Source organism: Dermacentor silvarum, chromosome 2 (genome assembly GCF_013339745.2).
Source record: "Dermacentor silvarum isolate Dsil-2018 chromosome 2, BIME_Dsil_1.4, whole genome shotgun sequence".
Lineage (NCBI taxonomy): Eukaryota > Metazoa > Arthropoda > Arachnida > Ixodida > Ixodidae > Dermacentor > Dermacentor silvarum.
Window position 1 is genome coordinate 84,352,304 of NC_051155.1, and position 24,223 is coordinate 84,376,526.

Sequence of the window (24,223 nt, forward strand, 5' to 3'; positions counted from 1 at the left end):
TCAGCTTGTTGTCGCGTGTGTAGAATTCTACCATAGTCTGTGGAGCACTTGATTCTTTTCCGGCGTGCCGATTGCTGTGGGAGCATCACTTCCAGAGAAAGTCAACAACATGCCCCGAATTACAACACCCGTTGGTGATCAGACAGCCGTTCCAGATGAATTTATGTATTTACTCCTGTCGCTTACCGAGCCTCCCAAAAAGGTACTCGAAGTGTAAAAAATGACAAAAATATGTCTCCGGCAGCTACTACAACGCGACCCGGCACCTTCACACAAATGTGCAAGCGGACTCGCAAACTGACAACAACCGTGATTGAAGACGTGATTGATCCCGTCTGTACATCCTGGAACCGCCCGTCATCCCCATGTAGCAAGCGGGCATTATTCTTTCAAAATCAGCTTTTTAGATTGTGAAAAGTACAGCAGTAAAATTACGTTCCGGTTTTCTATAAGACACCCAGTGAAACCGCACGACAATCCGATCGGACTGTTGGAAGAGGCAGGAGATGACAGCAGGGAAGGAGGGCGGGCCGCCCTGTCGATACTCAGCACTCAATTTCTCGAAGCGCGACCGAGCATGTTGTGTGCCTATCAATTGCACCAAAACTACTGATTCACAGTGAACCGGACAGCCGGTCGTCGTACGGGCGCCGGTTATCAGATTCGCCATTCCTGGTGAAAGCTGATGCCGCGGCAATGTTTTTTTTTTTTTAATGTGTATTCTGTTTTTGTCGAGTACACCGCCTGCGTAATCACGCAAGTTTTGAATATTGAAGGCCCGTACGCGATGTGGTGTAAAAGTGGTAAAATATAGGCGCTGTCCGGAATAGGTGACCCGTAAAACGAGCAATCGCAGGGAATTGTCGGCTAGCAGCTTCCGGTTCGACGGACAGCGCGGCGGCATCGGCGGCATGCCGAGCGCACGTGTTTTTCTACGTGGTTTCAACTGTCAGTCGTGCGAAGCTTTCCGTCCGCTTTGTCGACCAGCAATGTCCTACCATTCATGCAGCTGATTTCTAGGTTTCAGTTCACTCTGGGCGCGACGATGACGAGCCAAGAATGTCAAGAATACGCTTTTATTCATAAACGAACTCTGGTTTTCGTTTCGGCGGCCTTTTGTTTCTGCCAGGTTTAGCTCTACGACATTTGCCGCTGCTTGGACGCACCGTCAATGACTGCTCTGCCTGTGGGTCAGTCATGCAGATGAAAAAGCTATCTTTATCCGATAATTTATCAAGCGTACAGAAGCATTACTTAGAAAATCGGGTGCTGAGGCGATGGCTCTAGTAGCCTGGTAAATACGGCCCTGTGATCGTCGCTGCAACCGATATCGTCAGTAACGGCGCAGCTAGCTTAATTAGAAAATGATGTGCTGAATATATTCGGAAACTGCGCGCTGTCAACGGCATTTCTTGGCCGAAACTCGAGGTTCATTTGACGTGGCACGTGGTGACAAGTTGTCGCTTTTTCATCATCAAGATAGGGAGATGACCGTATCGCCGACATATTACGGCTGCGCATCATCTCTATCTGTGTTCAAAGAACTAAGGTGGGCTAGTTGGTTACGAGTATTATATATGTATCTCGCTGTGTGCTGTAAAACCATGTTTCATAATACCTCTGTACGTGCATGCGAGTACTGAAATAATTGTTGCTTGAGTTAATGTTAGAAAAACAAATATCTTGGGGAATCACTCCGTGTCGGCCCTTACACAGCTCATCGTCGCCTGATAAGTGGCACTATATACGTTAGTTTTCTTTTTCTTCATGGGTGGTCTCTACCTTGTTACAGTTTTGGAAGTGGCAGCCAGACCTCTGATGCTTGTGCACAGGTGATTCAGCAAGGTATGCTGCAAGGCAGTATTTACACGAGTTCAGCTTTAACGCTTGAATTTGAGCAGCCAACGGCTGAACAGCCGACTATGGTTTTGCTAGGCGCCTACAACCGGGTAATGTTCGAACGTAACAAAGTCGGACTGCAAGCGCATCAATACGCTTCAACGGCGAAGCGGTGGCGGCGGCTGCGCTTCTTCCAACCGGAAACAGCGAGCAGACGGCGCATCCCAGAATCCCTCACTGTTTTACGGGTCACCTATTGCTGGGGATGACTGCTTCTTTCTGAGGTTTTGCGTGCCAACACCAGTTCTTATTATGAGGCATGCCGTAGTGAAGGGCTCCGGATTAATTTTGACCACCTGGGGTACTTTAACGGGCACGAGAACGCAAGCACACGGGCGTTGTTGCATTTCGCCTCCATCGAAATTCGGCCGCCGCGGCCAGCTGGGGATGACTAGACAAAGCGCTCACGTTAAGAGGCACCAATAGGAAATATTCAACCTCGATTCTGCGTGTTATTGGATCGCTTAAGATAGGATTCCTCGTGGTACCGTAATCTATGCTTTCCTAGAACAGTGTCTACGCACAAGAAATTAGTATACACATTGAAGACATGTTTCGTCGAAGCCACAATGCCAGCTATGAAATACAATATTCATTGTTTCCATTGATTTCGTTTTGGTAGATTTTATACGTGCTAAAGCGTCAGCTTTCTGTCATGTATGGGGTCTAGAAATTTGTGCACTTGCTTTGCTGGCAGTGCGGCCTTTGCTTCAAAGCGGGACCCAGGTGTGCGCCCCGCTACCACAAAGATAAACCAGTGGACGTTCTTTTTTATTTTTTTACTTCATCGTTTTTTATTAGTTTTACCGCAGAAGTACTTTTTCTTGAGATCTCCTGGAAACTTCCGTTTAACGGAAACTACGTCATCAGCCCGACATGACTCATGATAGCACACCACACTTATATCAAGTCGGCATATACGTATATTTTATCCATCTGTGCTACCGTTGCAGATAAACACCTCGCCGACTCGGTTCTTTGCTGAATTACGCGACGAAACAAGCGGTACTTAAATATCCTCACTTTAACGCTCTGCATCCCATCATCGCTTCGGTAAACCAGGTGCCTTTCTTTTAATGCATTGTCATGCATTTTAAGACAAATTGCTTCCTTAGCTGGTTTCTCCCGTTTGCGTACTGAGGAGGGCGCGTTTGTAGCTCAACGCCAACTATACTCGCGCACAGCTTTTTGTGGCAATAAAGAGAAGGCTACGAAGGCAAAGCACGCAAATAAGAGCGCGTCCGTTAGTTTGTGCTGTGGAAGAGAAACATAAACGCGGCATTTACAGCAGCTAAATAAGACAAAATACACCACTGAGTGTTGAAGTTGGCGTATTTTGGAACTTTTTACTTCCGCATCTAGGCAAACGCGAAACCAACGTACATCGAAACTGCGTCGAATCATCGTATGTTCGTATAAACCAAAAGTGCTGCCTAACGCAGCCGGACTACTTGGCGCGGTAACACTTGTGCAGAAGCTCTGGCCCCGTAGCTTACCCTTTACTGCCACAGAAACATGCCTGCGTGTATTACTTTGGAACGAACGTGCCGTAGAGCGAGAGCTTGGTGGTGCATGAACTTTTGCATCCGTTTCTGTGTGTGTTTCTGCGCCGTCTTGCCTTCTGGCCCACGCTCTTCAATTGTACTTCTCTTCCATGGGTAATGCTCATTTCAAAGAATTAAACTCGCCCACATCTTGGTGAGTATTATCAGTAATGCTAAATGTGGCACTCCGCGACCGCAGGTCCTGTGGTAACCTAGTTTGTTTCTGGAATCCAATACTTTTTGTGCCTGTGCTGGTGTATGTTGTATGATCACGTGGGCGCGTGTGTGTATTTGCATCTGTGAATAATTTGCGTCTCAAGAAGAGGGCAATTTGTGGTTGGTCGGCTATCTTACATGGTGTACATGTACAAATCGACGCTTGGAATGGATGTTCTGCAGCTCTGCAACGCTCCTCCTGTATCTTTTTCTTCGTGTTGCCTTCGTTTTCCGCGTTTGTTTCAAGTATACATTCATTACAACTTGCCCAAATTTATACCCTATCACAAAAGGACAGGACAAATTGAAAGAAGGCTTATGTGTCGTTCGCACCTTTCGTCCTATTTAATGTGCGCTGATTTTTGCCTGGTAAGCAATCTTCAGGTAAACGGCTGCGCCACCATAGCTCACCGAGTCGTTTGAGCAGCTTTGTACTGACCACTGAAACTAACATATCGAACTCTCAAATGGCTTTGAACCAATCTGGAACGTAGAATACATTGGCATGCTTTCGTCATGCTCGTCACGACAGCTCGTCAAGCGGCAGAAGGCTCCCTCAATGGCCGTGAACCTAATGATATATCTTGACCAATACCCATAACAGTTGCTATGAAAAAATTAACCTTATTCACTTCGGCCTACCTCTGTTACTTATATTTACTGAAAGGTGTTCTCCTGTCATGACTCGCTAGGACTAAAATAAGCGGCGAAAGAAGTGCCGAGCTCGCCTAAGGCTCACCCATGGTATTTCAAATAAAAATGTCTTGCAGTGTCGCTTCGCGGGTAAACAACAGAACATGACAGAAACGTAAGCAGACGCTTACCGGCAGACTTCCGCCGTGCGGCGACCTCAGCCTCAGCAGATTTCACAGCGGGTTCTAGCTTGCCTTCGTAGAGGCCTTGAAATCCCAAGAAGGGAACCAGGAGCCGAGCCAGAAGTCCTTCAAGCTTCAGCTTTGTCTTTGTTGGCGGGTAACTGTCGCTGACATTCTGCGCAGAAATTAAACCATAAAGCACATTGGTTCAGCATTGAAGCTGGTTAGGAATCTTTATGTCGCCTGTCATCTTCTACGCTTCTGGAGGGCTTTCAGTAAAAGCAACTAAACGATAACACGGGATAACATTAATGCATTTTTCCCACAATTTCGCGATTCCTAACGCTACCGCTGTCCGTATAAAAGCGCCAGCTTCCACACACTTTTCTTCCAGTTATTCACCAGTGAACTCGTTCTTAATCTTCATTGTTTATAATACTGTTGTAATATTACCAGCTCTCCACAGCGCAACAAAATGAATATTTTATATACAACTTATTGTTCGCAACATGTGCTATAACTCGTGGGGCACTCCAGTTGGTTCAAGTTGTGTCAATTCGAATACTTCCATGGTGTGAATGTATCAATTTTATATGCCCTTTTCATCCCATAATGTCCCTGCCTGCATCGAGTGCTCTTTATGGCGGGAAATGCAATTATTGACAAGAAGTCTTACGAGAAGTCAAGCTGCTAAACAGTACAATGAAACTACGAGAAAGAAAACGAATGTTCCCAAACTGCTCAGCTTATCAGAGAGTGCGCTTAAACAGAGCCCGCCTGAATGGGATCCTGTAGCATCCCAGTTATTCATAGAATACTGTGCCATATTTGTCCGAAACAACAACGCCAGGAATGTTGTGATCAAAGTATTCTGAACAGTTCACCTACTTGATCTGTCGCTTCAGTTGCTTTCCGCACCAACAAGGCAAACAACTCGGTTCTCTACTATTTCTGTACGCTTTTAACAGCTTCATAGTACTCTAGCGCTCTTTAACATGTACTCTTGCTACACTTAACAAACGCTTTCTTTGTCCACGTTCCGTAGGATTTGCATTCTATAGCGTCGTTAAGAGAGTATGCATTAGCTCATGTAACAGCAACAGCGGAAGCCGTAAGGCCGATTTTAGGTAGATACCACTAGCGTTACTTTTACTACGCATAGTGAACAACTGTAGAAAGGGCAGGTAGAATATCGTAGCGAAAACACCAAATTATACAAATGTATCATATTCGCTTTTAACACGAGGTCTGTTGAAAAAGTATCGGACCTTTGGCCGAAGAAAAAAAAATAGGCACAACTGGAGGTTTCGAAACCCAATCACCCTCAAAGTAGTCTCCTTGGGACTCCACACACTTCTCCCAGCGGTGCTGCCATGGTTGGAAGCATTCCAAAAAGGCCTCTTTCGGAATAGAGTTTAGCTCAGCTGTCGCTGCAGCCATAATGTCCTCTCTTGTCTGAAATCGCACTCCTTTCAATGGCCTCTTGATTTTGGGAAACAGTCAGAAGTTGCAGGGGACCATATCAGGAGAGTAAGGAGCCTGTTCAACGACATAAGTCAGGTTTTTCGCGAAAAAAGTCTGAATCAAGTACAACGAAAGTGCAGGAGTTTTGTCGAGATGGATGTGCCAATTACCTGTTGACCTCTTCATGGCCAAATATTTGGTCGTAATGGAATTTGCACAAAAAGTGCTGATGTGCACCTCTTCTGCAATTTATCGGATAGTCACACGATGGTCCCGCATCACCACGGCATTCACTTCGGCAATGAGCTGGTCATTTCGGCATGTTGATGGCCGACCGGAGCGTGGCTCGCTCTCCACCGATGTGCGACAGTCTTTAAACCGGTTGTACCACTCCTTAATCTGTGTGCTGCTCATACCATCGTCACCGAAAGCCGTCTGAATTTTCCGAATGGTTTCCATTTGGCTGTCACCCAGTTTCCGGCGAAATTTGATGCAGTAGAGCTGCTCCAGTCGCTCCATCATTTTCCTTGCAATGAAAAAAAAACGACGAGAGCACTGCAAACTGCCTCATTTAAACGCTGCGTCCCAGCGACTAACGCCATCGGCAGGCGGGGAAAAAAAATCGCGCACGCGCACGAAGAACGGATAAAGCAAGCGCGCTTGTTTCATATCTATCAGGTGTTCGCAAAAAAAAAATAAGGTCGGATACTTTTTTAACAGACCTCGTAAGGCGACGTTTTAACACATCACTCTACGTATTTTGCCGTAATATAGCCTTTACATATATAGAGTATTCGGAGTTCATGAACAAAAGGTGCACGATCTTTGACTGAAAAGAACGCATTAGCAACCTGATATGACGACGATTGCGCCCCATGTTTTTATTGCGGATTTCCAATAAGATTATGCGCCATACATCGTTACCCATTATTTCATTTGAATAAACGACAACTTTTGTACGAAGATGGCACGAGCTTACGTAGAGAATGAGAAGCATATGCCGGATTCCATCGGGGACGAGGTGGCGAGTCTCCTTGTCGATGAGCTCTGCAGAAGCAAATATGGCAGTGAGGCTTTCCCAAAGTGCAGGTCAAAAGCAGTATTGCATTCGGTGATCACGTTATCACTGCAGTGCCAAGTGATACAATGTAGCTAAGATGGAACTGCATGCATGCCACTGCCTAGTTAGGAAATGAATAAGTTGAATGTTGCAAATGTGCTGTTTACGTGTAAAGAAAGAATGACAAGGTTTTTCCGCTAAAGCCATGCCAATCAAAATATGATCAGCTGTGTGCCTCATAGCTAAGCTGTACATACGTTATAGCTACTACTAATGCGACTAATATCTAAGCTAGACACAAGGGAGGTATTGCCATATTGTTACTGGGAGCTTACCACTGTCGTTGAAAACAAAACTGCACAATCATTGCATTCCACCGGTGTTAACATATGGAGGAGATACTTGGAGGTTATCGAAGAAGCTCGAGCACAAATTAAGGTCCGCACGAAGAGAGATGGAACGAAAAATGATAGGCCTAATGTTAGGAGACAGAAAGAGAGCGGTGTAGATCAGAGAGGAAACGGGGATAGCCTATATTCTAATTGACATTAACAGAAATAAAAATGGAGCTGGGCAGGCTATGTAATGCGTAGGATGGATGACCAGTGGACCATCAGAGTTACAGAACGGATACCAAGAGAAGGGAAGCGCAGTCGAGGACGGCAGAAAACTAGGTGGGGTGATGGAGTTGGGAAGTTAGCAGGCGTAAGTTGGAATGAGCTAGCGCAAGACAGGGGTAATTGGAGATCGCAGGCACAGGCCTTCGCCCTGCAGTGCACATAAAAAAATACGCTGATGATGATGACCGTGTCGCCGTTCAAGCGCAACCACAGGACACCTTCAATACCCGATAACTCAATATACTGAAGTACGTTATATTTATTAACTCGTGTATCTCAGATGATATGCTTTTTTATACGACTAGGTGCTCAGCCGGAGAAGGGGCAAAGGCATGCACACATATTTTGAAATTGCAATGCAGATTGTGGCCTGCTGGAAATAACCGTCACGCGTCACAGGCTATATTAGGGACTGTGAATGAGCCGATCGGAGAACTTGGCAACGGGGTTATATTAACTGCAAAGTACGAAAACGCGAGAGTACGACAGAGCTGTGGAAGAAGACAAAGAACACGGGAGCAGTGGCACGAGCGCGTGCCGACTACAAGCCCGAGCACAACCCGAGGGGTGTCAACGAGCAAACTGCGGAAGAAGACGACGCTCGAGCCAATGCTGATGATAGTTGTCTGTGAACCGGCGATTAACAGACGCTTTTTCTTTGCACCTAGCATATAAAACACAAACATGGCTGTGTAAAAGTGCTGCAGAATGCAACTATTTGTACCAGGTGTATCTTTAATACGGGCACATTTTCTAGAAGCTTTCAATGGTACGACACAGCTTCCACAGCTGTGTCGTACTCTCGCGTTTTCGTGCTTTGCAGTTAATATAACCCCGTTGCCAAGTTCTCCGATCGGCTCATTCACAGTCCCTAATATAGCCTGTGACGCGTGACGGTTGTTTCCAGCAGGCCACAATCTGCATTGCAATTTCAAAATATGTGTGCATGGCACCACTCAATCTCTTCAGTCGAAGTAAAAACAAATAGACGGGATTTCTTCCAAGATAAGTTACTCAGATAATTTAACTTGTGTGATCGGACGAACAAATTTTAATAATTACTTTACAGCACATATGCTACAGTAGACGCTTGTGTGTGCTTGATGTGCATTCCTAATTTCTGGTTTTTAATCCGTATTCAAAACGTTTAATTTAAATGGATGGATGTAAAACTTAAATGAAAGTCCTGAGGTACGCGACTCAGCGCCCAGCGGGCCGCTCCCACGTTGGGACAGTCACGCAATGTCCGACCGCCGCATCGTGGGCCCTCTGGACAGCCCATAGTAGCGCCCCGGCATCGGGGCTCTTGATAGCGGAGAGCCACTTGTCCTCATTTATTTGTTCCGTGCCTCGTAACGAGGGGCAACGCCAGAGCATATGCTCTAAGCTAGCGAAGTCATTGCACTTCCTGCAAGAACTACTGGCATAAGTGTCGGGATAAAGCTTGTATAATAAAGCCGGGCTGGGATAAGAGCCTGTTTGCAATAATCTGAGGGTCAATGCCTGCGCTCTATTTAACTTCTTGTGAGGAAGGGGAAAGTCTCCCCTGCCGAGATAAAAGTGCTGCGTAATTTCATTATATGTTGTCGGTTGATCTTTGTTCTCCACCAATGCGGGCCGGCCGGGGAGTTCTCCATGGAGGCCGAAAGCGAGACCTCGCGCCTTGGGGTGGGCCAGCTCGTTGAGGTTTGTGGAGCCTTCCATGATGGATCCCATGTGAGCGGGGAACCACGTGAGAGTGTGGGTGGCGATGCATTTGCCGTCGAGGATGCGACAGGCTTCCTTACACACGGCGCCAACGCTGAAGGCGCGGATGGCTGCCCTGGAGTCGCTGAAGATGTTGGCATGTTTCCCGTCCAGGAGGGTCAAGGCAATGGCCACTTGCTCGGCCGCATATGACGACGTGCTTCGTACCGAAGCTTTAAAGAAACATGTATACTGCGCCACATATTAAGATTGCCATTTTGAAAGTGGTGTCTTTTAGATGCGTTGAGCAGTACCTTATTTGAATTTCGCGATAGTAATCGTTGTCTGAAGCTACTATAAGAATTGAAAATTTTCCATGAGTACAATAATATTTCGAAAAAACGCCGCCGATGTCTTCCAGCGAAAATATGGCGGGAACTGTTTTTGGTTTGTAAGCAGAATATATTGTTGAACTAACGTGGAGTAACATGGATAGTCGCTCGACATGACCAATATGGGGCAGTCCTTGGTAAACCTTTGCAGCAGCATCTCGGAAAGCTTTAGGTGCGAAGCACCATATGCGCCAGGGCTGTCAGCGTCTCCTGCCGTAATCGTCCTCGTTGTCACGGTAAGCAAGCGGCTCGTGCTCGCACTCGGCTCGCGCTGGGTACGCGCTCGTGCCACTGCTCTCGCGTTCGTCGTCGTCATCGTCTTCCACAGCTGGCTGCGTTGCCGCTCATCATTCGAGCGTATATTTTCGCTCAATGGCTCATTCGAGCACAGAGTTTTTTTTTAGGGACGAAGCTCCTTAGGTTGTGGGTCGTTCCCTCCTCTATAGTAGTAGTAGTAATATGTAGCCACCTATAGTTTATGAATTGCTCAATAGATGGCGTTGTGTGTCCGTACGTGAAAGAGACGCCGCATGTACTTTTATGAAGTGTTCACTAGAAGTCCATAGCTCTGGTTGGCATGGAGACCACTATGTATGTATGTATACGCACATATACATATATATGTATATGTATAGTATAACCGGAAGCCGACTTCCGCTTCCGCTTCCGGTTCCGGAAGCCAGCTTCCGGCTTCCGGAGAACGCTTCCGGCGTTTTTCTCTCTCGTCCGTAGCTAGGTGCGCTGCGGTGCACAAGGGCGTTCGTTCCTGAAGCGGGTTCCCTTTCTCTCGTTCCCGACGCGCGCTCTCGTTCTTTCTCGTCCGTAGCTAGGGGCGCTGCGGTGCACAAGGGTGTTCGTTCTCGCCGCGCGCTCTCTTTCTCTCTCGTTCCCGACGCGCGCTCTCTTTATCTCTCGTCCGTAGCTGTGGTTTACCCGAATGATCCCCCGGTGCTTCGCCCACTCATCATCATTCACTTCGTGGATATGCCGTGATTTTTTTCTTTTGCCGTTTGCGTAACAGGTAGTTTCCCTCACATTCTTCGTTATCCGCTTCCCTTCTCATACGAACACGTTCTCCTGCGCCCTACGGTTTGGAGGCTTTGACTCAGTGGGTCGGCTTCTGTCTGGCTTTGCTGAACTTTATATTTTACTAACGCCCGGTATGCTGGCGGCGTGATGGTAACTTGGGTTTCTAGTACATTTGAATTTTACCGAGGCACGCCAACTGTTTTTAGAATAGAAATTCAGTGCTATAGATTGTTACCGACCTTTTTTGCCAGCCATGTGCCTTTAAGCATTTTCTTTCCCAAACAGCGTACAGGAGCGAAAACAGCACTTGTTTTTTTGCAGGCTGGTCGACCTTGCCTTTTAATCTGCATAGAGAGGGTTCGCTTTCCTTTAAGTCATTCAAGTTTTACTGCTAACGAGAAGTCCAGAATACGTTTTTTTTAATGAAGTGTTCTCGCCGAACCTCACGTGAAGACATACCTGCTTATTTCCGGCCTAAGCCTGATATTGAATTCACTCTACTTTGATCCCATGCTCAGGAATTGTGGATGCTACGTTGAAGTTTGCTGACTACGTTATTACAGGGCACACAGTGACCTTTCGTAATAAGTATTCCTGCATTAACGCAAAAAGTGGTGTAACTATAAACTTGTCCAAAAATGGTCTAACCAACGTTACTAGACTAGCTTCAGTTGTAAAACTCGGCGGCGTTTCGCGGAACCGCCACCCGCCCCCGCCTTCATGGCGCTGCCGTCGCACCCACCTTCACTTCCCCAGTAGCCGGCTACGCGAACTGGCCGGACGAAACACGCGGGACAGCGTTGCTGTATTCTGTGGTTGGTTGTTGACGGCGGATTTCAGGAAGCATGTCATCCGCGAAACTGTAGCCTTCGCCGCGTTTGTTACGGCTATTAGCAGACGATGTCGACGTGCTGCGTTCCTGACTGCAACAAGCGGCTATCGAACGATGTCGACAGTTCGGCGCGCCACTTCTTGTGTGCTCCCAGCAATGCGACACTTCGCTCGGCGTTGAATAGAGTGATTGCTCGTGCAGACCGGGAACTGTCTGCGAAATCCATGGCGTGTGATTTACACTTTCATGAGCAGGGCATCTTAAAGTGTTTGTGCATATTATCAATGGAAAGCTGGTTGCGGTGCCACGAGACAAGTGGACATTTGCCGAGGGTGCGGTGCCGAAAGTGTTCCCGAACCTTCCCTCGTGTATGTCGAACCAAGCGGAAAAAAAAAACGCAAGCGAAGAGATGTTTGGTGACCTGTTCTGGGCCATCTTAGAAGAGCTGTCAGGGAATACGCTGAGTCGCGTTGGGTGCCCCTTGCGCTTTCAGGAATTGTGTGCACGCATCATAAAATTTTAACAGAGGAGCTGCTTAAGCTTTTTGCTTCCCCGCGTAGTTTTCGCAAAAACTCGCCTAGCGATGACGTCACTGCGCACAGCTGCGCCTCGCATGCATCACCTTGCGACCACCAATCAATAGCTAATCGATAATCGATCAATAAACAAATTCGGGCGAATGCTAGGGATGACTTGGTAGTGCTTAGTCTAACCCAAATACGTGGCCAATACCTTCCGATAGCCAATCAATAATCAATCAATAATGAATAAATTACGGGAAATGCTGGGGATGACTTGGTAGTTCTTAGTCTAGCCCAAATACGTGGCCAATACTTTGCGATAGCCTATCAATAGCTAATTGGTAATCGATCAATCATCAAGAAATTCCAGAAAATGGTGGGGATGACTTGGTAGTAGAGCACTGCACGGGCCGATTTTTGCGGCCCGGGCCCGGCCCGGGCCCGTTTTTACATTGGGCGGCCCGCCCGAGCCCGCTCAAAACTTTTATGGCGAGACCCGGGCCCGGCCCGGGCCCGGAAATAATCTACGTTACCCGCCCGGCCCGGCCCGCCACCCCGCCACCTTAAGCCCGAGCCCGGCCCGAGCCCAACTCGAAACCGGCCCGAACCCGGCCCGAGACCGAAAAATACATGTTTTTCAGAGTTGAGAAGCCCGAGAATAAGTCGCAGAAAGCCCGAGCCCGGCCCGGGCCCACGTCAAAAAACCCGAGCCCGGCCCGGGCCCGGTTCAAAAAGCACACGCCGTGCCCGAGCCCGGCCTGAGCCCGTGAAAAAACTCCTCTACCCGGCCCGGCCGGGTATGGGCCCGAGCCCGTGCAGTGCTCTACTTGGTAGTGCTTAGTCTAGCCCAAATAGATGGCCAATACCTGGTGATAACCAATCAATAGGTAATCGAACAATAATCAATAAATTCCGGAAAAGCATAACCCGTATAAGGCCAGGACCAGCTAGGTGCCGATCAGCTCCGCTGTTTCTTTAGCTTTCCCCCACTTGTGCAAGCTACGCTAATTTCTATTTAGTCACGCGCATGCATTCACGCATACCTTGCATAAAAATGCATTCATAGGCAAGGTTCCTGGAGCAGCGGCGGGGATCCAGTCTTGAAGTAAAGGCAGCGAGCAAACGTGTCAAGCTGCTGTAGGTGGAGTTGGTTTCCACGTAGGACCAAATAATTTGCCCATATTATGTCCCTTGTGACATTTTAAGTCTTGCTATATATAGGGGCACACAGTTGTTCTTTACTTCGTTCTCTTTAATAAAGCATTCATTGGTTTACAAGAAGTTGTGCTGTTATTTTTGTGGATAATAAATTTGGTCTTCATAGCAGGCGTATAACTGCCCCAGACCAAAGCGTTAAGCTAGTAAAAGCCGAGAGAAAATATGCGAGCTGCTGTGTGGGAAAAGTAAAGTGCGTAAAAGATTTAGGCGGCAGGAAGAAACACACCACACTTAAAAACGCAGCTTCTGCTCTTCGTCGTATGCGTTTCTTCCTATCATGCACTTTACCCTTCTTTCAGTATGAACCAACTAGTCCGATATATCTTATTGCTGTAGGTGCATACTGCTTTCGCATGCTATCACTAATTCGGACTTTAGGGAGAACGCCAGTGAGCGTGAAACACGCGCAAGCTGCCCGTCCAGATGAGCTCAAGGCTACGCGAGGCCCCTGCAGTGGAGCGCTATGGAACGGCGCCGCCATCTGGCGGATGTCTAAAGAGTGGCGACAGCGGCGGTAAGCGCGCACGGGCGGAGAGTTTTACAACTGAAGCTAGTCTAGTAACGTTGGGCCATACCGAGCATAGTTAAGGTGCAAGGAGCAATTTGCGGCAGAAATCACCCGGTGAACTCATGATCTCCTGACCGGGTGGTTTTTCATAATGCGGTGGCTGTCTTATGCAAACGACAGTTTGCCGAACAATTTTTTTACTAATAACTTCATTAGCTCGATCAGATCAGTTGTCACAGCATGCACAAAAATACCGATGATTCTCCTAGAGATGCGACGCCAGCATCAACTGCTCTCGTGTACAACTGCTGACGCTCTTAATACACACCATACGTACGAGTGTGATTTCGCGTGAGGCGAGAATACTAATGATGATGATTATTTTTATTAAAATGTATTTATTGAAGAATAGTAATAAAACAATGAAAATTGGAGCACCGCTTCTACGAGCACCGCACGTGGAGTTATGCGCAGGGCATTGCAGGGGTAAAATATTTGCCTATGCAATTTAAATTTGCAAGGCAGGGTTGACAATCTAAAAATAATGAATCTGTAAAGTTTTCTCTGCAATACTACACTAGATAATAACCAAAGTATTAAAAGTAATCTTGTAATTACTTTAACCGTACTAAATCGGGTTTTTTCTCCATTACACTCGGGATATATACGGTGTAATGGAGAAAAAAACGAGATTAGCGGGCAATAGATTGCTGCACCCGATATATTTTTTTTATTTTACTGCTAAAGCAATACTCACAAAAGATATGATGCTATAGATTCCAATGTATTGATCTTCTGATTGATGATGTTCTTACCGTGTGATATGCCTCTAAGGAAAACTGCTTTTTTGATCGGCTAGAAGACAGTTCACAGCATTAAATAAGGAAAAAGTACAACGTAGAAATCAATTGAACCTTATTATATAACTACATGTAATAAATGATGTTACGTACCTTCAAGATCCAGCTTTGTCACGACTGCGTCTCGGAATACCACAAGGAAGGCTTGTCGCACTGTTGTTGACCCTTTTCCCTGCACACACACAGTAGCAAGCAGCAAAATTATCATGCAATCCGTTATTGCCGAAAAGGTGCACTTTCACTTTATACAAAACTCTTACGGGCAGTGTGCGTAATAGAAAAATAATTTCGCAGTGACACTTCAAGCACTAAGAGGAGGTGGCCTTGAGAGGAAGCCCCATGTATTCCTGGAAAACGGAGAACTCTGGTGCCACGATGAGCAAGCGAAAAGCGGGTAAAGAAACACTAACAAAAAAACACGATAATACACACACCGCTTCTTGGTGTCTTCTATTGTGCTTCTTGGGGGCGCGCTATTCCTTTGGTTCATCATGGACTACCGACAAGCCCATGTTGTCACTCATGTTCCACCTCTAGAAACATTTGCACCACATTATCATGCTCACGTACAACGCCATGAACTCCTATATAATAAGGTCAAAAGATAAGAGCATTCAGCTGAGCGCTCTGTGAATCCCCTAAGCGTCCAGCGCAGAGCCTTTGACGCACTTTTGAAATACAGGCTTTGAAACATACCGAAAATTTTCTCAGTTTCTCCGCACTCTTTTCTATTTTCGCACGGAACAACGTTTAAAATCGACTCTCTATCCAATGTAATCTTTCGCAGTTGCCGAGCCGCAATGTTTCCTGCGTCCGATACACACGTTTTTCATGTATTTGTACTGAAAAAATTCACGACTATTAATAAAGCTCATTGTGGGTATTTTCCGAAGTTCGGGAGCTACTTTAAAAATAGCGCTGACCGCCCACGGGCGTCAGGGTTTGAGTTAGAACCTATGATAATAATTTGCGAGGTCCCGAATTACCTACACGAATGTATATTTTTCTACGTAAGTCACTATGACTAATTTCCTGGCACATTGCTGCTGTCAATATCAAAATGTACAGTGAAGTGCCACGCCCAGTTAGTGTGCAACTTGTATGACACTCACGGTGGTAGAAGTCTGCGCCTGTCGTTTGGCCGACTACGAAAATCTATTCGCCTATCACACTATTCGCTGCAAAACTAGGAATGAGCGATATTTTTTGCTAACAAGTAACAAGTGCGCGTGTGATCGAGTCGCTTTGGATAGTATTGTCCTTAAAAAAGACGGAAATGATGCTTAGGTGGCATAGCAGAACACTCGTCCAGTTGCAGGCTTCGTGTCGACACTACTGCGCTTGGTGGCACATTACGCACAGTACGATCTCTCTTCATTACTTATGCTTCATCAGGCACCAGTGGCGCGTTTAAGTATAAAGACAAGTTTCTCGAAGAGGTTGTAGGCAAAACTCAAGTAAGCTCAATCGAAAGGACCGCAGGCGAAGTAAGGTTAGCTTATAAAATACGGATAAAATATTTTTATCCGGCGGAAACTAAGGCCGATCCTGTGGGACAAGCTACAATGGCGTCTTCGCCGCAGTCTGAAACGTAGGCGCCCGGAATATGCCGCATACGCCATACGGTGCTATCGCCCTAGAAGCTAGTCCAACTAGTCCACTCGGACGCAGCTCATAAAGCACCACTGTTATTCCGAAAAAGCTTACACTCAGGCTTTTCCTATTGAAACACGCGTTGAACGCATAAATTGGCCGATTTTACGACGGTATATCCGTCTGTACTAACATTTCTCGTAATTAAATTGATAGCAAGAAATTGGCGGGTGATTTTTTTTAATGCGAAGCATTTCTTGGCGAACATTTGCTACTTTGACAGTATCTATCTATCTATCTATCTATCTATCTATCTATCTATCTATCTATCTATCTATCTATGTAGCCGCCTACGTCTTTGTGCTCTCATGGTCGTTTCGTTAACTTGGTATGTACCGAAATGGGCATACTATGACAACAGTATATGATGAACAAATATGATATGCCATGACATGAATGTCATGACATCCGTGTCATGTAGGTCATGAAACAGCTGCCTGCGTCTTGGTGCTCTCATGGTCGTTTCGTTAACTTGTTGTGTACCAAAATTGGCATACTATGACAACAGTATATGACGAGGAAATATGTCATGTCATGGACATGCGTGCCATGTAGGTCATGACAATGACTCAGCGAAAAGATCAACGCTCAAATGCCACTGAAATGGGTTCTGACGTCGGTACTAAGTGAAGGAATCACTAAAGGATGATGGCAGAAGTCATAGTCATGACCATGACTGAGCAAAAATGACAATGACTGCGAAAAAAGATCAACACTCAAAAACCACTGAAATGGGTTTGGACTTGGGTACAAAGTGAAGGAGACACTAAAGAATGGTCGTAGAAGTCATAGTCATGACCATGACTGAGCAAAAATGACAATGACTTGGCGAAAAGAGATTTACACTCAAAAACCAAAGGAATGGGTTCGGATGTGGTACTAAGTGAAGGAAAAGGCTAAAGGTTGATGGTCGAAGTCATAATCATGAGCATGACTGAGGTTTTCGCCTTAAGGTAGGTGTATGTGTAGGTGTCTCTTAGGTGTAGCTAAAGGAACTCCCGAGGACTCATGACATGAATGTGATGACGTGAGTGTCATGTAGGTCATGATAGAGCCGTCTACGTCTTGGTGCTCTCCTGGTCGTTTCGTTAACTTGATAGGCTCCCCGCACACTGCTTCGCATAAGATCGATTCCCACAAGGTGTGGTATCTGCCGTCTTTTTATTGTTTACGACGAGTGCAAAGTGTAAATAAAGCAAATTACGGAAGAGCTCACCTCGCGATGGCATTCGACGGTAATGCGAATGGCATTCGAGCAATCTAACGACAGATCATATTCCTGAAGTCACCTTTAACGCGTGTAGTGGTAAATATGAGGCTTTCGTTGCTTCGGCTATACGCCACATATTGGTTAGGATAGAATCACACACAAGGAATAACGTCGATTGATCGATGAAGGTAGCATGAGAATGGCGGGATGACAAGAACGGGATGATGACGCCATGCTCGAGAGTCAGATGACGAAGTTACAATGATGATGATCATGGAACGACCGTGAAGGCATCCCGACGATGCTATATGACAACGAATGCATGACGATGACTGCATGACGAGGATGCAGTGACGAGAATAGCATCAGAATGGCATCAGGACTAGAGCACTGCACGGGCTCGGGCTTACCCGAAAGCCCGGGCCGGGTAGAGCAGTTTTTTCACGGGCTCGGGCCGGGCTCGGGCTTTCTGCGAGTTATTCTCGGGCTTCTCAACTCTGAAAAACATGTATTTTTCGGTCTCGGGCTGGGTTCGGGCCGGTTTCGAGCCGGGCTCGGGCCGGGCTCGGGCCGGGCTCGGGCTTAAGGTGGCGGGGTGGCGGGCCGGGCCGGGCGGGTAACGTAGATTATTTCCGGGCCCGGGCCGGGCCCGGGTCTCGCCATAAGAGTTTTGATCGGGCTCGGGCGGGCCGCCCAATCTAAAAACGGGCCGCAAAAATCGGCCCGTGCAGTGCTCTAATCAGGACATTCGAATGAAAACGAGTGTATGATAATGACGTGACGATGACTGTACCAGGAAACCTGCATGACGACGATGGTGGGACGAGATTCGGATGCCGAAGCTCGAGTGACTTAGTTGAATTCAATTCTGTGGTTTTATGTGCCAAAACCACGATTTGATTACGAGGCACGCCGTAGGCACGACTCCGAATTAACTTTGACCACCAGGGGATCTTTAACGAGCCCCCAGTGCAAGGGACACGGGCGTTCATGTATTTCGCCCTCGTCGAAATACGGCCGCCGCGGCCGGGATTTGATCTCGCGACCTCGTACTTAGCAGCGCAACACCATAACTGCTAAACCACCGCAGCGGGTAGCTGGAGCGAGGATTATGGCACGACTACGACGTCATTACGACGGTATGACAATGGAGAAGTGATAGCGACTGTCTGACGATGACGGCATGGCAAGGGTGGCGTAATCTCGATTGAATGACGGCAGTGTGGTTATAACATAGCGATGAAGAAATGTTGACGTCGATAGAAAAAAGAAGGCGGTATGATGACGTTGACGTTATTGAAGGGACGCCCATGATAGAACGACAGCGGGACGACGGTTGTGTGATGACGGTATGGCCAAATTCGGATGACAAAGCTGGGTCGACAACGATGCAATGACAGCTTCACGACCCCGCACATATACTTACTGGCCCAAGCTATTAGCAAACTTAGGCCTGTGGGTCGGGGTAGGAGTCATGACGACGATGGCCTAACGAGAGTAAGATATCACGAAACTGGCTTGATGACAATGAACTACCACGACAAGCAGCACATACCCAGTTGCCCAACCAGGTAGGCAACTTGGGCCACTTCGTTGACCTGAAAGGATAGATAGATTGATATAGAGATAGATAGGCTCAAAAGGCTTTAAGTAGGCAAAAGATACTATTCGCATCAATAAATGAAGTATCAGCAAGCCAACAATGCTGTGGGTATGTAAATATGCGAGGGTTACGCAGGGATGCGATATAGTGAAAAGAAACCGTCTTTCACTGCGTATCAAGCCTTCGTGAGAAGGCGTCAAAATAAAACGATACATTTAGCAAACAAGGTTTCGATACTTTTGTTGAGCCTTATACGTGCTCTCTACAGAATGGCAGATTCATCTTTAGCGGAACGTAGAGTTATAAGCTTGGCCCAGTAATTTGATCACCTAAAGTTTTTAGAGCGTCATCTAAGAGCAGCAAATGTCCACAGCGACCATGAAATCGGGTTTATTTGAATCTGATTGGTACTTTTCAGTACCAATCTAACAATTTAAACTTCTAACACACGAGGAAATGTAACAATGATGAAAACATCGCTTTTGGGAGAAGAGTATATATTGCTAGAAATGCACGTTTATTTTTCTCTAGTATTCGTGCATTGTACTTATGGCATCATTTAAGGCCTGAAAATGCATTTTCTTGGTTGCTCCTAGTGTTGGTGTAAATGAAGGTAAACAGATGGAAATACATTATGCATGAAGTGTACTTTTGCGTCTGTGCAGATTGAAATGGCGCAAACGCGCAGCTTTGAAAATGTCTCAAGTCACTTTAAAATGTTTTAGCTGTAGACAAGTTGCAAAATGTAGTAGCTTCTGCATCCTCTCCGCATGTGCAATTTTTCAGCCTGCCTTGTGAAAAGGAACGCTAAATTGTACTCCAACGCAGGGCTTCTGGAGTCTATAACTAGGGAACTAAAATAGAACAATTATATATATTTTACTAGTGAAGCTGTGTATAAGCCAGCCGTAATTTTTGGCTGGCATCAACATACCAAGAAAAAAACTATAAAATTGCTTCCCGAGGCGGGATTCGAGCCCGCGTACCCCCGGTCTCAAAGCGAGCGTCGTAACCACTACGCTATAAAGCCAGGCATGCGGAACATGCATTTATGCGAACCATATGATCGCGTTCGAGCGTCGTCGTCTTCGTCCACAGCTGGCGCGTTCGTACGCTCGTGCTCTGCAGGTGAAGAGGTTTTGCGCTCTTTGAGAGCGAGAGAGAGACAAACGCATTCACGGAGCGGGTCTCCTGGAACGTGGTGTCGGCACTGGAACGCAGTGTCGGTGTTGCAAGCTGCGCTATGCAACGCACAATGACGGTTGTAAGTCCGAGGCGCGCGAAAAGAAATTATCACCTTCATGAGTAATAAGATGAAAAGTTCGCGCGCACATGGAAAATGCTGGGCTACGATCCCCTAGCTTCGCTGTTTCAAGCGTTGCACGGCCGAGTGCAAGGTTCGCGACAACGCAACGCAGACATAGATGTCATACCGCAAAGCTCTACAGTCCTGCGTGTAGCATTTTCTTTTGAAATGTAGCTTCAAGAACCATACCTTTGAAAATCACTGTGTTAACTATTTCGTTACCCCGCCTTCATAAATCAATCAATTTGATGGACAGTTTTTCTACGCGTTGGTAAACATTTCATTTTGAATTCTCCAATAGTGACATCACGCACAGTCTAAAATGACGATTGAACTTTACCTATGTCAGATTTGATGATTTTGGTAGAGTGGGGAGTCCGGAAAAATAAAACCTGGACTGTAGGTGTCATCGAAACTTAGCTCCAGTGCCCCGAGAAGTTCTTCAATAAAAGAAAAATATTGTCTTTTGAACCACTCGGCAATACAAGTTATTAATGCCAGAAGTAGTAAACACATAGGGAGAGATTTCGGGTTGCCAATTTTCTCATCCGCGTATAGGCTGTTATAACGATGTCTCAAACAAAGGTAGATACTCATGAGTGCATGTTATTTTGATAAATGCGGTCTACTGATATCAATGCAACTTTACCCCCCCCCCCCCCCCTGGGTTGCTTTTATTCATAAGCGTTTCAGCACCGTATGTACAAATTCTTACGAGCAAATCCTTCCCCTTCTGTTGCGTTTTCCGCCACACAAGAACACAGTCGATTTCCGACTGAGTTCACACCGAGGCTTGACTGGCTGTCAAATCCCTTACATTTTGAACACCGCCTATGCAAGTACTCTTATTAATTACTATACAGTGCTGTGCAATACTCCGCGTGATTGTACAGCACTGTACAAGAACTGAACAAAGCATGAGGAGGTTCCAGCTTCAGTTGAATGCACTCTAGACCCCCTTGTTTGCACGTAAAGGCTGATCGAACACAATCAAGAGGCTCTTGCATGCTCCATGAAGTTATAGCAATTGCTTCGCGTGCTCGAATCACGCAGTAAGAAAAAAAACAGGTGCCTGCTGCACTGAGTGAGAACAAATGCTCCCCTAGAATAAAAACTTATCTATTTTCCTGTTTGAGAAGCTACTACGCATAGCATGTACATGACTATAGCTAGTTTTGGCGCCAACAGATCATCATAATTATTTTGCATGATGTGACTGGCTGTGACTGCACCTGGTTCATAGTTGAGAAGTACGAGCCCAGGTGCATATTCTATTTATTTCAGATTTTTTATACTCTCACTACGTACACTGAACATACCAAAATATTGCTTTCATTCGTATTTCTTGAGATGATTCTTTGAAGTTTCACATAATAATTCTCAAAAACTTGTGAGCAATTATTACTGCTATACACCCATTCAAAACACTAGTGATAAGACAATAATTTTATGTATCGCAGTATACGTTGCGACTACTACATCTTGAGATAAAATGTGAAAATATAATCGCACCGAAAATAGGCACATTTCTAGTGGCAACGAAAGCGTTATGTCCTATGTTGACAACCGCCGCAGTGTTTCTCACAGTGCGCCCTGGACGTCATATTGCACTCTTACAGTGACGTCCACTCAGACGACAAACCTACGCAATAAATGTTCATGTAAATAATTCAAAATGAAGCATTTCTGGTGTGTTTTACCTAGCTATAAAAAACCGAACACTTTCGTTTCCGACTCGCACACTTAAGAGAAGAAGCAACTGCCTTGGATAGTTGTTACAGAAACGACACCGGCCGTTCTCAGTGAGCCGACTTGATTTTAAAAAAATTATTTCCTACACTTTCCTCGTGTATATATCCTTTTCTTTTCCCTTGATGATCGCTCGAAAACTATTTAGTCATCCTGCAGGTGCATTTTAATTCATATCGAATTTATCATAACAAATTCCCTTTTATAGCGCTTTCTCAAGAGGGGGAAATGGCTTATTGACAGTATCTGTCTTCATTGTATATACCTTCAAGACACTTGCTAAACGCCCCCAATTGAAACAGGTTGCTTGCACTGCAAGCGACTGGCGAAATAAGGATTATTAGAAGATGCGTGCCTTGACGACGTACAAGATCATGTCAAGGGTGGGCAGGACGTGTCGGAACAAGTTTTCCCATTCAGAGGACAGCACTTGCAGCAGTTTCTCTCCTGCAGCGAATGAAAGGGAAAATGTAGAACACACAGCGGCGAAAAGCGCGGATGCTCAAATAAGTTTACTTTTTTATATATATACGGCACTTTCTTCTGTAGCGAAAAAAAAAATTCTCGCGGAGAATTACATGGGACCACTAAGTCTACGTTGCGGCTTCGGTAATGCATGAAAATTTGGAGCATATTACTGCTTCTTCCGACCTGCACTGGTCAGGGAGAGCCACAAAGATTCTCTTTATCCACACAAATCGCTCAAATATCCGTGATAATCACACACGCACTGTTTGGTTCAGTCAAATGGAAGCCCTAAAGCACTTTTTTGAACACAATAATAAAAAAAGCTACCGATCGGTTAATGAGGCTCGTGTCAGCATGTGACGCTAATATTATTTCCCTGCAAGCTGCAGGGACTTTACAATGTCGTGTCAAAAGCAGTAAACAGACGCTTCCTCTCGCATCCGCAGTGTCATCATTGAAAGCTGATCGAAAGTAGTTGGGCCACCAACGCTATTGGCCGATCTCGTGATCGCGAGAACAATCTGAGTAAGAAATAATTGCTAATCTCCAGTTAAATAACTTTATATACGTATAACGAGTGAGAACATATTAGTCATATCGTAAGAAGTCATCGAATAATGACCACAAGGACAGCATAGAGGAAATTATCTGCAGTTCTTAATTCAATTAAAAAAACGATTTGAAAATGGAACTGAAAGTGGATGAAAAAGCAACTGGCCGCAAGTGGGATACCAACCCACGTCTTCGCATTCGTCTTCGCTTCGCATTTGTATTCTATTCGGTTAAAAAAATTGCTATTCTCACATCCATACAAATATGTATTGAATGCAGGAATTTTTAAAGCGACTGGCAACGGTATGACTGGTAACCTTTGGGAACATGAAGTCTTACTTGGCCCAGCTTGCAGCTTTTGTAGAAGAGTGGTAAAGCAGAGTTCGATTTCCCGCTGAAACAGCAAAAGAGAACAGCTAAGTAAATTAGTGAAACGTAGTTTCAGAATAATGACCCGTAAATTTCGTACCTTGAACGAGTCGAACAGGAAAGGCCCAGCCTTTGAGCTTCCCAGCGTCCTTCCGTATGAAAAAAATCATGGAAAGCCACATCTGGAATAATTCCACTTAATCTCTCTTTTCTGCTAAGGACATGAGAAAAAAAGACGAACTACGACATGTTGCCGACGGAGAAATGTTGGGAATTAAGATTTGTTCAATAAAAATCCGAGGTCACCTATAAGCACTTCTTATGAGTTCTGAAAGCGAATTATTGTCCAACTGAAAACCGCTTGGACGCAAGCGAGCGCGCTGAGACGCTTGGCGCGTTTTGATTCGGCCTTGGCGAGTCGCAGTTAAAACGGAGGCTAAAGCTTGCGCGGAGAAGGAACGCGCGGGTACCACAGCCTTGCAGCGCGAGGGCGACGTGGCGCCGCGGCGACGACCTCTCCCCTCAAGCAACACCTGGCGCACTATGGAGACAGCAGGTGTTCTCTTTCGCTTGCTCTCCTCCGTCGAGACCCCGAACCAGCAAGCACGAACCAGCGTGGCGTCGCAGCCAAAAGGAATTTAGGTGGCGA

General features: G+C 46.1%; 1 protein-coding gene across 4 annotated transcripts in view; it reads right to left on the reverse strand.

Moving 5' to 3' along the window:
• LOC119441585 (uncharacterized) overlaps positions 1-24,223 on the reverse strand; it is a 76,330-nt gene that overhangs the window by 738 nt on the left and 51,369 nt on the right. For all 4 annotated transcript variants that reach the window (XM_037706194.2, XM_037706195.2, XM_049661434.1 and 1 more), the window contains 6 exons: positions 23,675-23,723; positions 23,545-23,599; positions 22,541-22,632; positions 14,758-14,836; positions 6,918-6,985; positions 4,484-4,649 (listed from right to left, as the gene is read on the reverse strand). In XM_037706194.2, the coding sequence (XP_037562122.1) occupies positions 4,484-4,649; positions 6,918-6,985; positions 14,758-14,836; positions 22,541-22,632; positions 23,545-23,599; positions 23,675-23,723 (509 nt within the window). The remainder of the gene's footprint in view (positions 1-4,483; positions 4,650-6,917; positions 6,986-14,757; positions 14,837-22,540; positions 22,633-23,544; positions 23,600-23,674; positions 23,724-24,223) is intronic.